At 40.7% G+C, this 16,501-nt stretch overlaps 1 protein-coding gene across 3 annotated transcripts in view; it reads right to left on the bottom strand.

The window, feature by feature from the left end:
• Positions 1–16,501, bottom strand: part of SLC10A7 (solute carrier family 10 member 7) — a 254,880-nt gene that overhangs the window by 25,554 nt on the left and 212,825 nt on the right. For 2 of the 3 annotated variants that reach the window (XM_047855992.1, XM_047855993.1), the window contains 3 exons: positions 16,218–16,383; positions 15,218–15,269; positions 4,935–5,008 (listed from right to left, as the gene is read on the bottom strand). In XM_047855992.1, the coding sequence (XP_047711948.1) occupies positions 4,935–5,008; positions 15,218–15,269; positions 16,218–16,383 (292 nt within the window). Of the gene's footprint in view, positions 1–946; positions 1,344–4,934; positions 5,009–15,217; positions 15,270–16,217; positions 16,384–16,501 lie in introns of those variants that run through there. The other variant, XM_047855994.1, reaches the window with a different exon arrangement.

The raw sequence follows: 16,501 nt of genomic DNA, 5'->3' as shown, positions 1-16,501 counted from the left end.
AAACTGAAAATAAGATCTACTGCAGACTTTGTTTCTCCTATGAAACTCTTTGGAGGGTGAAGCTATTTTTTAACCTCTTTTGGAAGAAGCAAAAGCCATATTTCTTTTCCTGCAATAATGTAACATTATTTACACAACCATTCGTGAGCTCTTTTCCCTTTCACACACAGCAGGGAAGCGGTTCTAGAACGGAAACAGTCACTGAGCACAGACTCACAGAAACTTAAGCCTGGGAGGAATGTCAGGTATCGTTTTGTCCATCTTGTCATTTTACAGATGAGGAAACTGAGGCCCGCAGCAGTTACATGATTTGTTCCAGCTTTTGGTGAGATCAATGGAACTGGAATCCTGGCTAGAATCAGGTATGTGTTCTCTCCACTCTGCAGAATCCCAGGTCTACCAAAAAGTTATATTCTTTTTGCTTAATGCATAGTTTCTTGTCGCAATTCAGCTGTTCAACTGCAACCATAGATTCATATAGTGAAGTCTAAACAGTGTGAGGGAATCCCTGCCTTGATTCGCCCTTGCCCATAGTGTCTATAAACGGTAAGACATATGGTGGGCTTTCAATAAGCATTCATCATGATTCTCTGAACTTTAAATAGCATTCTTCCACTTCAGAAATGCTTCTGGAAATAAATGACTGAGAATCTCACAACTGACTGTCAATAGTCAGTTGACATGCTATGGGAGTATGTGCTTTCATTTTGCTATTTAAAAACACTAAAAACTAATATAAACTTATATGAAGGGATCTCAAACCTCCTGAAACATTCTCTTTTGAGGTGTCTTGAGAATGTTTTTCACATGTATTGGAACTCCAGATAAGCAAAGTGATTTGAACACTCCAGAGAAAAAGATAAAATAAAATAGAAGTAAACTACTAATTCCACAGAGTATCTTGGATCGAATTTCTTTCTGATGAGATCTATTGACTGACTGTGCACTGAGCTGTTGTTAACCAGGCTATATACCGTTCTTCAATCTCTGCTACGTAAAATACCTTGTCGTTACCCTACAAATATCAACATCAAACTAGAGGAGAATTTGGGAGAGTTCACAGCTCTTATGGCAACCCACTGCAAGGGATGCTGTCTTGACAAATATAAAATTACCTCCAACCCTGAGCTGAAACTATGGGAGAGCAGCATGCAAGCCCCGGAGTATTGTTTTAGATGAGGCACAGTGATAGCTCGGTGCTTCCTTCAGGCCTCCTCTTTCTTCCTGAACGAACTCCAGGGAATGGCATCATGTCAGGCTTTCCAGATGGATTATGTGAAGCCATAGCTCAATGTCATTTTCAATAGGAAGCCTCATAATTAAAGGTCAAATAGTCACTTCATCTGCAATCAATCAATAGAAAAAGTACTAATACGAAGAACTAATCAATCAATGGCAAATGCACTAATAAAAGCAATGAATCAAATTCAGCATCTGCGTAGATGCAAGTACACTGAAGAGATTGAGACAGGGCAAAAGCAAGAACAATAAAATAAATTGAAAGGGTATGTACAAGAGAATATTCAGAAGGCTCCTCAAGTGAGGGTTTTCATCTGTGGCTCATTAGTTACCTGGGTGCCACTTGGTCTACAATGATTTATTCCTAAATACAAATACTACATATAATAATGAATGGTATTTCATAAGCCTTACTGAATGTATTCTATTTGAGGTGTTAGATGTGTGTGCACATTTGTTGTGTGTGTGTAAAATCACTAGAAGAAATACTTTGGTAGTGATCTCACAAGGGACAGATATACTTTCTCAGTGCCAAAGAGATATATTACAATCTATTATATTTTATCTTTGTGTGAGAGGTGAGAGATAGTATAATTCTGAGTGATATGATCTGAAGTATGTTCCTCGCTTTCCGGAATGTGAATTTTTTCACACTGAGTGCGATGTTCTTCCACTTCCATGCAGAGAAGAAGCTCCCTTAGGATAATTACTATCATTGTCATGGCAGATCCTCTATACCAGTGATGTCAGGTCCCCAATAGAAGGGAACGTGCATTGCATCTTGTGAAAACGGATACGATAAACTCATAGGCCATTCTAGTGATACTGCGCCAACACCCTTCACTACAGGTAAAAACTAGGGTGTTGCTGAACAAGGGCAATCCATGTCACCTCCCTGAGATAAGGGAAGTAGCAAAGAGGTAAATGCTGCCTAGGAGACTTCAGGAAGGCAGCCAGATATGATCAAGCCAGGACAGAATAGTCAGTCAAATTGCCTAATCTAAGAGCTAAGGGAACTGAAGCCTGGGCATGCCTCAGTGGAAGAGTGAGGATAAGTATTCAGGTCTCACAATTCCAAAAAAGCTTAAGGCCATCATGTAATGAAAGTAACTGAGGATTTAGACTACATGGTTAGTTAGATACCAGCTTGTATCTTATTGTAGTATCTAAGGGTCTACTTCATGGGAGAGCACTGCAAAAACAAAGTGCATATGCAGACATTTTGTCCAAGTTAACCCAACCCTTTTTAGCAACTTCTGATTAACAGCTACTTCCTTTAACAGCTACTTCTGATTAGTGTTCAGAATACCCGTTTGCCTGAAAATCAGGTTTCAGAAAGCATCAGGAACAGAAGAACATGGTGTTGAGATTAAGAAAAATAAAAAGACACACACACAAATATCCAATGGGTAGGTATTTTGCTCATCGAAAAGAAAAGAATACTGGTCAGGCTTCAGTAGGCTCTTTGGGTAGAGTTCTTTGCTCAATACAGCCAGCTCCACACAAAAGAACATCGTGGAGAGACAAAAAAAATCCATTTTGGTTTTTCTGACCAAAAAAACCCCAAGGAGTGTATGGGATTTACAAGCCCACTGCAGAAATGCAGAGTGTGTATATGGTGCAGCCACAGCTCAGCATCTTCTCTAATCCATTCTACCGGACATGGGCTCATTTGATCTCTGGCTCTGGACATCTGAGGCGTCTGGTGGCCCTGGCCTCTGGACTCCCTACCTACTTTTTAGGAGCCCTGGAACGCTAGACATCACAGCGCAATAACAGCGTGGGGAAAGAAGTGCAAGATGATTTCTCTTAAGTCAAAAATTAAACCACACCCATTACATGAAAATCTATAGGACCAGGGGTCGGGGGACTGGAACCGTGGAAATGGTAACACGGTCATAATTAATACAGTTGATAATAACAAACAATAACAGCTCCTGCTTGAAAGAGTGTCTGCTGTGTGCCAGGCAGCGCACCCGGCTCTGTAGGTGGGCTGTAGAATTTCCTCCATAGTGATCTACATACACTGCAATTATGGCACATTCTGCCATGTACTGACTATGGATTATGTACAAGTACTGTGCCAGCTACTTAACAAACTTTGTCTTTAATCTTAATAATAAATTTCATAAACGTGAGTATGATTCTGCCCCATTTTACAGATGAGAAAGCAAAGGTTCAGGGAAGTTAAGGGATTTGTCCAGTCACAAAGTCAGGATTGGAACGTGACTTCCAAAGTGCTTTCAACTTCAACTCGATAATATTATGAAGAAAACCTAATAGAAATACTGCAACGCATAGACATTAGATACAGTAACCCTTGAACAACATGAGTTTGAACTACAAGGGTCCACTTACATGTGTATTTTTTTTCCAATAAATATGGTATAGTACTGTAAATGTATTTTTCGTTATGATTTTCTCAATAACATTTTCTTTTCTCTAGCTCATTTTATTACAGTATATAATACATATAACATACAAAATACTATGTTAATTGACCGTGTTATTGGTAAGGCCTCTTGTTAACAGTAGGCTATTGGTAGTTAAGTTTTGGGGGAGTCAAAAGTCATACATGGATTTTTGACTGTGCAGGGGGTTGGTGCCCCTAAGGACCCTCTCCCTGAATTGTTCAAGAGTTAACTGTATATCACTTCTTCAAATAAGCTGAAGCCCTAGATAGCAACTGTTCCTTAGTTTGTCCAATTTTGAAGTCATTTTCCAAACTTGGCAAGACTGACAATAGATTCTATCAAACAAACGTGCATGGGGTTAGTAACAACATTATGGAATGTCTTTGTTTTCTAACTTACAGACTGAACCTTTTTAACATGAGCATACACAGAATTGTCATGCTTTTTCACTCTTTTAAGTGACTCTTTTAAGTGAGTCACATGCCAAAATATAAAGAAATTTTTAATACGACTTTTTACCACAATGTGCCTACTACCTCAAGGAGTTTGTGAATGAAGCTGTCAGTAAAGTTCCTGGTTACTTTATGACTTTTAATGACTAAAAACATGGATTCAGTTGCCCGGACAGATTATTGGGAGAATGCCAATACACTGGAGAAAGCATAGTAGAAAGCAAAGTAGAAAAAGCACTTTTCTTCTTGATCTACTTTTGTCTATTAAATAAATACTTATTTCACTTCAGGCACTAATCAGATTGGGTTAATGATAACCACATTGTGTTTCTTCATGGAAGTAACATTCTGAAATGGACTTTAAACTAATGTCAATACCAGATTAGGGTAAGAATATTTCTACCTTCCTCCCGTCTTCCAAAAAAGTAAGTTAACTTTTCCAGGGGCAACTCTAGAGCTTTCCAAAGCTAAGTTTTTGCCCATTCCTTTTCAGAAGAAAGTCTTCTCCTTCCCCCATTCCTACTACCTCCTTCCCCGGCTTTTAATGTTAACACACTACTTTGAAAACCTTTTATGAGAATCAAAAACATAATTACAAATTAAGTTAAGTCCCACACTATTAAATTTAGGCCTTCAAAAACTGGTCCAACCAAATAATGGTATTTCAGAGCAACGAGCCGTCCTCATCTTGCTATTGTTCTTTATCTAACACAGTGTATAATACTCCATTCCAGTTAATTTGAAGAAATGCTTAAATGTTAAAATCGTAAGATGTAACTGAGGGTAATATTGGTTAAAAAGTTGGTTTTCGACTCTGTGAATCACTTACCCAGTGTGAGGGATTTGTGTGTAGAACAGAAAATGATAGCCACAGTGTCTGCTGGTGTGAAACCCGAATTATTCCTAGGGGCAAAAAGAGTATTTTACAAATACGTGCGTAAAAAGCCTACTTAAACACATCCTAAATCAGATGTAGTACCTACCTTCATGTTAACATCTTTTGATCAGTCCTGGTGACAGAAGTGATTCTATCCCCAAATGTGCAGACGTGTCTGAATTTGTTTTTAGCGAATCATTCCTGAGTCATTTGCCCATGAAAAAAAGGTCTTAAAACTATGTGGGGGACACCACCTCTCCCAGCTCCCCCATGATTCTCTCCCCATCCCTCATGCCTATCCTCTGGCAACCCCAAACTGTTCAAAATTTTTTTCATTTCAAATGTTCTGTATGTGGAATCATATGGTACATAACCTTTTGGGACTGGCTTTTTTCACTCAGCATAATTCCCTAGACATTCATCCAAGTTGTTGTGTGTATCAAGAGTTTGTTCCTGGGGCATCTGGGTGGTTCGGTCGGTTAAGCATCCAACTTCGGCTCAGGTCATGATCTCGCGGTCCAGGAGTTTGAGCCCCACGTCAGGCACTGTGCTGACAGCTCAGAGACTGGAGCCTGCTTCGAATTCTGTGTCTCCCTCTCTCCGTGCCACTCCTCCACTAGCGCTCTGTCTCTCTGTCTCTCTGTCTCTCTCTCAAAAATAAATAAACATTAAAAAAAAAGTTTGTTCCTTTTATTGCTAACTAGTATCCCATGATATGTATGTAGCCTAATTTGTTTAACCATTCACCTATGGAAGGACAGCTGGACTGTATCTAGTTATTGGTTATTAGAAATAGAGTTGCTCTACAAAAATATGTGGTGGAGGTCTCCAAAGATCACATACATAGTCAGGCTGTGGCGCAGGGCTTTGTGAAAATCATGCAGCAGGGAACTCCCTTAGCAAAGTTACGAGGCTATCACTTGACAGTAATTCCAGAGGCTCGAAAGCGTTAATGTATCTCTGTAACTGCTTCCCTCAAGAAGGAGCATACCTTTCTGGCAGCAAACATAACCTTTTGATGAATACATGCTATGAACAAAAATGAAACATCATATGTTTTAGCAAAAATAGTAAGTTTTCATTCCTTGAGCAGTGACTGTGTATCAGATACTCCTCTAAGGTGTGCACATTTGAAGACAGCTACCCCATAAGGTAGGCGACACAATATCCCACATACAGATGAGAAGACTGAGGCACCCAGGAGGTGTGTAGCTTACCCAGGACCCTAGAGCTAGTAAGTGATATGGCCAGGATTTAAATCAAGTCTGGCTTCTGTGCCTATGCTCTTAATGGCCATGTTCTACTATTGGTATGTAATAGGTCAAGCATTTAAAAATAAATCTCACTTAGCCAAAATCCATTAACTGTTATGGAGGACAGTACTGGTGAATATCAATTTTCAGATTTTCCATTTTAGAATGTAAAGATTTAGAGAACCAGATGCTAAAAGAAATGTTATTTTACTAAAATTATTATTATTATTATTATTATTATTATTATTATTATTATCATTATGCTTGATATGTTAGAAACTACTCCTTCCGGCAGAATCATCAGGATTTGAGGTACAGTAAGTCTACTCATTCCCTGCCCTGAACTGAGACAAATGGAATGAGTTAGCAAATGGAAAATGCTCCAGACCCTGACTCTGTGTGTACACTTGCAGATCCAACAGTCTATCCAATTTTTAAGAATCTCTAAAGAAAGCAATCTCACCCCTTTCCTTAGTAAGCTCATCCTCGCATATAACTTTCGTTGGGAGAAAAATCCTCTCTAAATCCATCTATGTATCCTGATTTCTTTGTTACATACTCACTGGAGGGGAGAAGGGCCTTCTCTTCCTCGTCCCCTGGGCACAGGTTAAGAGAATGTGGAAATGGGCCTTTGGTTTTCTCCCCTCTGAAAAGCCATGCGTGCTCACGCTTCCTAACTAACTAGTCTTACCTCCAGCTCTTTTTGGATAACAACTTCCCAAACTGACTTTTTGGCGTCTCACGTCAGTGGAGGATTCTCCACAGATGTGTATCACTTGAGTATAATAAGATGACCTTACTGTTTCCACATTTTATTTTCATATTTATATTGTGATAACACTCTTATTTTTAAACATTGAACTACATGGCTGACATTCCTTGATTCCTTTGTTCATCATGTAGGCCTAATGTGAAAGCAGCTGTGTAAGGTTCTGTCAATGCACGGAGGAAAGGAGCACAGATATGCATATGCATATGTATATATATTTAAATTTTTTTAATGTTTATTTTTGAGAGAGAGAGAGAATGGGGAAGGGGCAGAGAGAGAGGGAGACAGGCTCTAGGCTCTGAGCTGAGCTGTCAGGACAGAGCCCAACGCGGGGCTCGAACCCACAAACTGTGAGATTATGACCTGAGCTGAAGTTGGATGCTTAACTGACTGAGCCACCCAGGCACCGCTGTATATGTATATTTTAAAGTTTATTTATTTTGAGGCAGAGAGAGACATAGGAGGGTCAGAGAGACAGAGAGAATCCCAAGCAGGCTCTGCACTGTCAGCGCAGAGCCCAATGCAGGGCTCGAACTCACGAACCGTGAGATCGTGACATGAGCTGCAACAAAGGGTCAGATGCTTAACAGACTGATCCACCCAAGTGCCTCTATCTATCTATCTATCTATCTATCTATCTATCTATCTATCTTTTTTTTTTTTTTAAGAGAGGGGGCTTGAGAAAGAGAAAAAGAGGGGGTGGGAGGATTATGGCACCAAAAAAAAAGATTATCTCAAGCTTGGCAGGGAATGGGGGATAATGATGGAGCACACAGAGAACCTTCTTGAAGGAAATTACAATTGAGCTGGGCTTTAAAGGTCAGGTTTAGATACGTGGCGGTGTGTATTTTAGGTAAGGGAGTCCAGGGGGCAGCTGGCAAAGAGCAGTCTTTAGGCTGACTTGCATGAAGGGATGATGGCTGTGACCATGAGTGTGGACTTGACAAGACAGGCTAAGGAGATGGGAGGAGTAACCACTCAGTGTGGTATAAGACTGGCAATGATGAGGCTAGGCAGGAAGCAGAAGGCTGTAAGGGCCTGAAGAATCACCGTGACTGCAGAGATGGTGGTAAGAGACATGAAGACCGAAATAAAAGAACTTGTCAAATGTTGACTTCTGTGAAATATTTCCTCCCAGCAGCTTAAAAGCACACACTTTGGGGGCAGACACACTTGAATTTCAATCCAGACCACCCTTTTCCTTATATATAAAATAGGGATAATACTGCCGGCTCCGGAGGGGAGGATAAATACCAATGTTCGTTAAGAATTTGGCACATCACAAGTGTTTAACACATGCTGGCTGATATTTTTTTTAAGGTTTTCATTTATTTTTGAGAGACAGAAAGAGAGGGAGAGAGAGAGAGAGCGCGTGTGCGTGCACATGAGTGGGGAAGGGGCAAAGAGAGAGAGGGAGACATAGAATCTGAAGCAGACTCCAGGCTCTGAGCTGTCAGCACAGAGCCTGACGCGGGCTCGAACTCATGAACTATGAGATCATGACCTGAGCCGAAGTCGGACACTTAACCGACTGAGCCACCCAGGCACCCCTGCTAGCTGATATTTTTATTGTTACTGTTGCTTTGAGAGAGGAGAAGGAATGAAAGAGAAATGATAAGCTTTGAGCACATAGGACTAAGAGGAACACGAGGGCATTAATGGAAATAGGGAACAGAACAGGTGGCCCAACGGGGTCTGGGGAGGAGGCCAAGGAGTTGAGTGAACAGAATTTGCATTAGTGACAGGGCACCATGTTTTCAAGAAATCTGGGGAAGAGAAGGAAAAGGTCATGGGAATTTGAACATGACCATGCAGAGAGAGGGATGACATGGTGGGTAGAAACAACTGATGAAACCAGGTCTCCAGAGAGGCCTAAGAGGACCAGGCTGTGGGGCTAGCCTGAGAGGGGCTATTTCCCAGCCCATGAACTGGACACTAAAGAAGACAAGCTGAGCAGGAAATATGGAAAAATTTCTTGTAGAGAATGGGAAAGCGGAGGCAATTTATGTCAGAGATTTCATGTTCTTTGTAAATAAAGCATGAGGCACTTTGCTCATCCAGAGAGTCTGAGCTAATACTGAAGCCTGGGAACCTAAGAAGTTAGGAAAACTTGAAATGGGCAGACTGAGGAGTATTAAATATAGTCAGTTCACAACGAATAGAAACTTTCCACAGGAACAACTGCCCACCTGTGCTTGCGGAACATGTGACACAACAAACCACCTAGTTTGGGGCTGTTCTCCAGCAACGCTTATGGTGTTGGTCATGCTACAAAGGCCTTTTTGGTCTGTTGCTGCCTTTGTTGCCAACCCATTGCTGCTGCATGTGGACTATGCAGTTTGGTTTTTTCCAGGAGAGTCCGGCAATATACTTCTCCTTTAGTGAACTTGGTTCTGCTTCATATCATGCTCTTTTCCAGGCTATCGCACGTTCCCAGTGTGTCAAATCTCTCTGGCCAAGAAGGCTCCGATTTAACCTGGCGTTGGCTGACGTTCGTCAGAGCAGCACTTACGGTGTGGCGAGACCTGCTTACTTGTCCTGCTCCGGGTAAGATGGCTGAAGCCAGGCCCGCACGGGGAGGTTTCCGGCCTGATGGGAGGTGGAACGCCACCCTGTCATTCTACGACCACAGGGTGGGTCAGCGGGGAGGGGGGTGTCAGCACATAAAAGTGCACCATTTAAGGGTAAAAACCAATATTCTCCCTAAATACTGTCTCTGGAAAGAAACTTGCTCCACGTCACGGGTCTTGGGGAAAGCCAACAGAGCAGGTGCTCACTGAAGCCTCCATTCGTGACGAGGAAGACGATGGTGCCCATAAATCACCACAGCAGGCAGCACGGAGCGTTTTCCAGAGCATGTTACTCCCAGTATTTCCGTCTTCTCAGAACAGTCTTATAAGGTAGAGGGTGTTATCATCGGCGCTTTTCCCGAAAAGGGAATCTGAAGCACAAAGAGGTAACTAACTTCTCTAGAGTCATACACACCTAGCAAGTAGGCTGCTCCGAATCAGAGACAAGTTCGCTTTCCGCAAAGGAAATTAAAGAAACGAAAACAAAACCCACCACAGAACTTGGTGGATGAGGGCAGCTATCTTGGTCAGTGAACTTCCTTCAGCCACGCCCTGTCAAGGGGCAACTTCAAGGCAGAAGACGCCACCCAGAAAAATGAAGCACCTTTAAATAAATGTGCATTATGTTTAAGTGGCAACGACTACAATTATTTTCGGTGATTAACATCTCTATTGTGTCCGCTCACACTCTTGAAAAGAATCCCATTACTATTTATTTTCTAACTCTACCTTCTTTCTTTTTAATATTGATTTTCTTTTTATCCCGTTTTTATAATTCTTTTGATCACTTCGGCTTCCCTTGAGCTGTTTATTTCCTTTTCTTCCCAATTGGTCTTTTTATTCTCTCTTACAGAGCTTTCAATCAGTGTTTTCCACATAATATTTATCTTGCCTTTCTCTGCAGTACTCACAAAGGAGAACATGTCAGAAGGTTTTACTAGTAGAATCGCAGAATGTGGAGCAGAAAAGGTCCTCTGAGGGAGTTCCATCTAAGCCCACTGTGTTTTAGAGGAGGAAACTTCCATGTGAAATACTTTCCTTTGTTAACCTCTGTACTTGTGTTTTATCTTCACTTAATTTTAGGAGAAGACCTCATCTGTCATTAGCTGTGTGCCACTAAACAAGTTACCCAGAGCTCTGTGGCTTAGTGCCTCACATGTGAAATGGTAAGACTTACTGTTAATACTAATACTTGTCTTCCTTCCCTCCGTCCCTAGCTCCTTCCTACTATACGCTCCGTCCCTACCTCCGTCCCTCCATCCCTCCGTCCTGGCTACAATGAGAGGCCGTTTGAGACATCCAATTAAAAATGTACTGATAAAGATGAAAACACCTATACAAATATTCAAATATTTGCTTCTTTTTCCCCCCTTTCTTTATGGTTTCTTTTGTCACTCTAGTGATACTCTGGGTTTCTGTTACTCTAGTTATCAGCTTTCCAAACTGTCTTTTACATATTTTTTTAAAGGCTCATAATTACTGCTTTCTTTTTCCAACCTTTTCAACATTTTTTTAAATACCGTGACAGCTTCCCAAAGTTGCAGAAAGCTTAGGGTACTATGGACAGCTGCTATTGGTATGATGAATCGGCTCTCATTCCCCAGCATCTGTGACAGTGTAACGCCAAAGAGAATGTGTTACAAAGCTAGAAATGCTAATTTCTTCTCTTCCATCGTTAGTTTTTGAAACAGTATAGATAAATTAGTTTGGTACAATAAATATTCGACAGTTGCTAACATTCATTGAACACTTACTGTATGCTAGGAATTAGGATGAGGACTTCGTGAGTGCATTATCCAATTCACCAAATGACCTTACGAGGTAGGCACTAATACTATCTCCATTTATAAATGAGGAATGACAGAAATCACAGAGTTATTAAACAGGATTGAAACTCATGTCTGTCTGACTCCAGAATTGAATTTTTAACCCTGACATTATTTTGTGGACAGATAAATAAGAACACAGCATAGTAACTCTCAAATGTTCTTTTCTTTTCTTTTATTTATTTATTTTTCTCAAATGTTATTTTAAATACTCAAAGTAGAAGTGTACTTACCAGACACTAGAATGGTTAACATGTCAGGTCAGTAAATCTAAGAAATGTTAACCAGGTGGGAAGAGTGTTGTAAGAAAGTTGAATTTTCCAGGCTGGGTGTCTCCTGGTTTATGCTAACCTTATGTCATCAGGGGTCAGTAGCATGCAGTATACAAAAAAAGACAGACCAGGAGGGTGCCTGGGTGGCTCAGGTGGTGAAATGTCCCACTCTTGATCTGGGCTCAGGTCATGATCTCACGGTTCGTGGGATCGAGCTCCGCATTGAGCTCTGCGCTGACAGTGCGGAGCCTGCTTTGAATTCTCTCTCTCCCTCTCTCTCTCTGCTCCCCCCCCCCCCACTCTCTCTCTCAAAATAAATAAATACACTTAAGAGAAAAAAAAGACAGACTGATGTCCATGTTGAGATTTTTGTCTCTTGATATCTGGACTGGTTTTAGATTTAGTAAGTTGGTAAGAAATAGATGAAAAAGAAACCACAGGCTACTTTTAAGTAGAAACGAATAAAAAGGAGGAAGAGAAAATGAAACTCAATAGAGTATAAACTGGTGGGCCTGAGTTTAAACCCCTGGTGTCTTTGACTAATTTGTTTGTATGAGTGAACTGGAAGAATCCAGTTAAATACCATCTACCAATTCCCTAACCAAAGCAAGCACTTACGAATTTTAAAAGTAACTGAAGTAGTTTAGTGCAGAGGAAAAAGTATGGGCAAATGGCCAATGGCAATGGATTTCAATTCTACATGTACTATTTGCCATCTTTTATTAAACTACTAAAATCTTGGAGCGCCTGGGTGGCTCAGTTGGTTAAGCATCCGACTCTTGATCTTGGCTCAGGTCATGATCTCATGGTTTTTGAGATCGAGCCCCGCATCACACTCTGTGCTGACAGTGCGAAGCCTGCTTGGGATTCTCTCTCTTTCCCTCTCTCTGCCCTTCCTCCGCTTGTGCTCTCTCCCTATCAAAATAAATAAACTTTGAAAAAGGAAGAAAAAAACTACTAAAATCTGATTTTAGGCAAGTTATTAAACTAAACTACTCTTATGTATGGGGCCTCATCAGCAAAATATCAATAAAAATGTATAGTATCATAGTCTTTGCTGTCAGACTTACATGAAAAAACATATGCATTGTCCCTAGCACAGTGCCTGGCACAGAGCAGGGCTCAATAACCATTGGTATCTTTCATTCCTCCAATAAAATCCTTAGGCACAATGAAGTCTCCTATAGTGAAGGGGGGGAAAAAAAGTAAAAACCATCTTCTAAATTTTGTTCAATTGAAAATTCCCCAAATTCTAATGGAATGCTTTGGGGGTATATAATCATTTTACTGAGGAGCAGGATTATAGCCACTCCCTATTCTGCTGTTTATCAAAGAATGTGCATTCTGACAGTGGGTCAGGCAGTTTCAAAATGCAACACAACTTCATTGAAGGCAGAAAGAAAGGGTCTTAAAACCCCAAGGCCTTATGAAAATCCAGTCTACTCCATACTGAAAATTCTCAGTTTTAATTCAACCACTTGTCACACCATTCCCAGCCCCACTCCTCCTTCAGCAATTCCTGTAGTGGCTACTCTGTGCTTTGCAAGATGTTTTCAGTCACTGACAGGATATATGCATCCTCCCCAGTCTGATGGGATAGAATGAATAAGTGCGTCTGATTATTACTTCTGCCACAAGGATCAGGAAACAAACAGCTGGGGAAAGGCAAACATCTTTTCTAGGATGACATAACAAATCATTTACAAAAGAACTTTAAAATAGCTCCTACTCCTAGACTTACCCAATTAAGTCCCATTTTCTCGGTGCCTTAATGGCTCCAGGCTTTACTCTTACTTTATAAATCACAACCACAAGCTAGGGAAAATGGTTCAAATTACACCAATCAATAAATTTTTATTGACTGTTTACAATCAGCCAGCCTCGTGCTGTACCAAGTGCTGTAAGAGCCAAGTGCCTAATGTGAAGCCTGAACCCTCCACGGCTCTAACACTGTTTCAGGCCTCAAAGACAACCCTTTTCCTCATGGCAACTTACTGCCATCACCTGGCAGTCTGGCCTAAGTCTGACCCTCTAGTTACTATTATTACTTAATCTTTTTTTTTTTTTTTTTTTTTTTTTTTGAGAGAGAGAGAGAGAGAGAAAGTGCGAGCAGGATAGGGGCAGAGAGAGAGGGAGAGAGCCCCAAGCAGGCTGCACACTGTCAGTGGAGAGCCTAACAAAGGGCTCAATCCCACAAACTGTGAGATCATGACCTGAGCTGAAATCAAGAGTTGGACACTTAACTGACTGAGCCACCCAGGTGCCCCTATTTTTCAGTCTTTTTCTACTCCCATTGTCCCACCGTGTGTGTGTGTGTGTCCACATTTGCATTATTGGTTTTTTCCCCACCAAGAACCCCCTCTCTGCATGTTGGTTTGCTGAATACTTAGCAATTCTTTATAACTCATGCCAAATCCCATCTCTTCCATGAAGCCTTGCTCCACCACTCTCTTTGGAAGTGCCTTCTTGAAGTGACTTCAGGATGGCTCACTGTCCATCCACTAAGAGTCCGTATATCTAGTCTGCAAACTCATGCAAGATCAGAATCATCTCTTCTTTGTGGTATTCACTATGGTAACTTTCTCATACCGAGGGCTTAAGTAATGTCTGTTGAATATACAATACTAGTGTAAGAAGCTACATTAGAGGTGAGCCTTTAAGAACAAGAAAGATGGGCCAGGACACAGAGACCAATTTAATGAGGATAGCCTAAGCAAGGGACAGAAATGAGAATGTTTGAGGTTCCTCTAAGAAAAACAGCAAAGATTTTACCACAACCTGAAGCTTATACAGCATGAATGTTGGTAGTGGTTCACTTAGCTCCCCCAAATGAACTTCATTCTATAGGCACTGGAATCATCAAAGATCTCCGATAAGAGCTATCCTCAGAACTCTGAGTTACTAGAAACAGTACGAAATGCATAAGACAAGTTCACTTTAGAAATGAAGATACCTATAAGACATCCACTGCAATAGTCTAGGGAGAAAAGAGGCAACAAGAGCCTGAATTAGGGAAGTGGCTCTAGGAGCACAAACAATATCACACAGGTAGGATCAAGACATTTAAAAAATAAGGATGCAAAAGATTCCAGTCTGAGAGACTCTGTGGATGGTGATCCCATTAAAAATGAACAAATGAGAGAGAAAGAGGAAGTACTGGGGGGAAAATTCATTCCATTTAGAATAGCTTGACACTGAGGTCTTGTTAAGACAGGTGAAAATATCTAAACGGTGAGTGATATATAGTGCTGGAACTAGGAAAAACATCCAAATGGGAGGTCCCGCCTTGAAAACCATCATCAGGAGGCTGACAGCTCGAGCCAGCAGAATGGAGGAGGCTGCCTAAGCACGTGACGTGAATAGATGATACAAGGGCTACCGACAAGCTCTTCGGGAAGGTCTACAACCTGAGGGTGGCAGGAGCAAGCCAGAATGTCCAGGAGGTAGGAGAAAAGCCAGAACAGCAGAGTGGCATAGAAGCCAAGTAAATAGCACGATTTGTCACTTAGAAAACCAACAACCACCAGAGATATTGTATCACTTACCTTGTTGAAAAGAGGAAGGTTAAAAGCATAAAACTCAGCTGAATAGAAAATACTGAAGAAGAAAAAAAACAAAAAAATTGAATCTAAATTAGGGCTATAAAAATATCTGTAGCTTATTTACTGGTCTGCTTAGTTTTATCTGAAACTTATGGAAGCTCAACTATAAAGATAAACATACATTGCTAAACTGATAGAATCATTTAGGTTAGTGGGATGCAACCTGTTCTTCCTGAAGGAACGTATCCACAGATATAAATTATGATGCCTACTACTCTGCAAATCTGAAACCCTCTTTAAGACACGCTGATTTAATTTGTTTGATTTAGAAAGTGCTGGTTTTTGCTACGAGTATTTAAAGGAAACGGCATAGCTGCAGTAGTGTATGATATATATTTTGGAATAACTTGTATTGATCTTAACGACAAAAGATTCTTAGGTATTATAATTACAAAAGTTGTCTTTGGTATTACAGGATAAACGGAGCAAAAGGTTGATTTTTGATCCTGGCAGTTACTTGCGTTTCATAGTCTGCTGCTTCTGAAAATGACATGATATTACCTTGGGTATATATTTGAATAGAAACGATGCTATAATATTCACATTTTAACTAATACAGCCAATTATTATACTTAGAAAATAATAGGATCAGATATTATACACCCTACTTGTAACCCACAATGAAAGGCAAGATTAGCTTAAAGTTATAGTAAAATAAATTGGCATAAGAATGCTCCATCTAACATTTGAATTTGACAGATATTGTGGCTTCTTTCATCTGGCATCAACTACCCTAAATCAGACACAAAAAACAAAGGGCATTAAATCATAATCATAAATATATAACTGATGTCTTGTTAAAGAACAGATACCTATGATAAAGCCGCTGAGCATATATAATACGAAGTTCAGTATTCCTTGCTAATCAAATTAACACAGATCACTACACTCTGCTTCTGAGGAGAATGAGGGGTTGGCAGGGATATTCCGGCTTCCAACTTACTTATGAACAGTACGAGAAGAAGGCTGAATTTATCCAGGTCAATATTTGGGTTAGAGAATGTGTCACAGAAGGTTGTGTAGATGATCGTGAGGAGCACGCAGCTGCTGACAGCACCAAAAGGCGGCTTCTTTCTTTCGAGCCAATCCTTGATGTACCTTCGGACGATCTGAAACATAGAGATCAACAGGTTGCCTCTTTTCGAAGACGTAGAGAGTTGAACTGGGCATCACAAAGTGATTCTGACAGCAGAAAGACATAAAGGAAAGAGAGTAATTTGGATGATG

The sequence above is a fragment of the Prionailurus viverrinus genome, chromosome B1 (genome assembly GCF_022837055.1).
Source record: "Prionailurus viverrinus isolate Anna chromosome B1, UM_Priviv_1.0, whole genome shotgun sequence".
NCBI classification, from domain to species: domain Eukaryota; kingdom Metazoa; phylum Chordata; class Mammalia; order Carnivora; family Felidae; genus Prionailurus; species Prionailurus viverrinus.
Note: the sequence above shows the minus strand (reverse complement) of the source record. Positions and strands in the feature narration are given on the sequence as shown.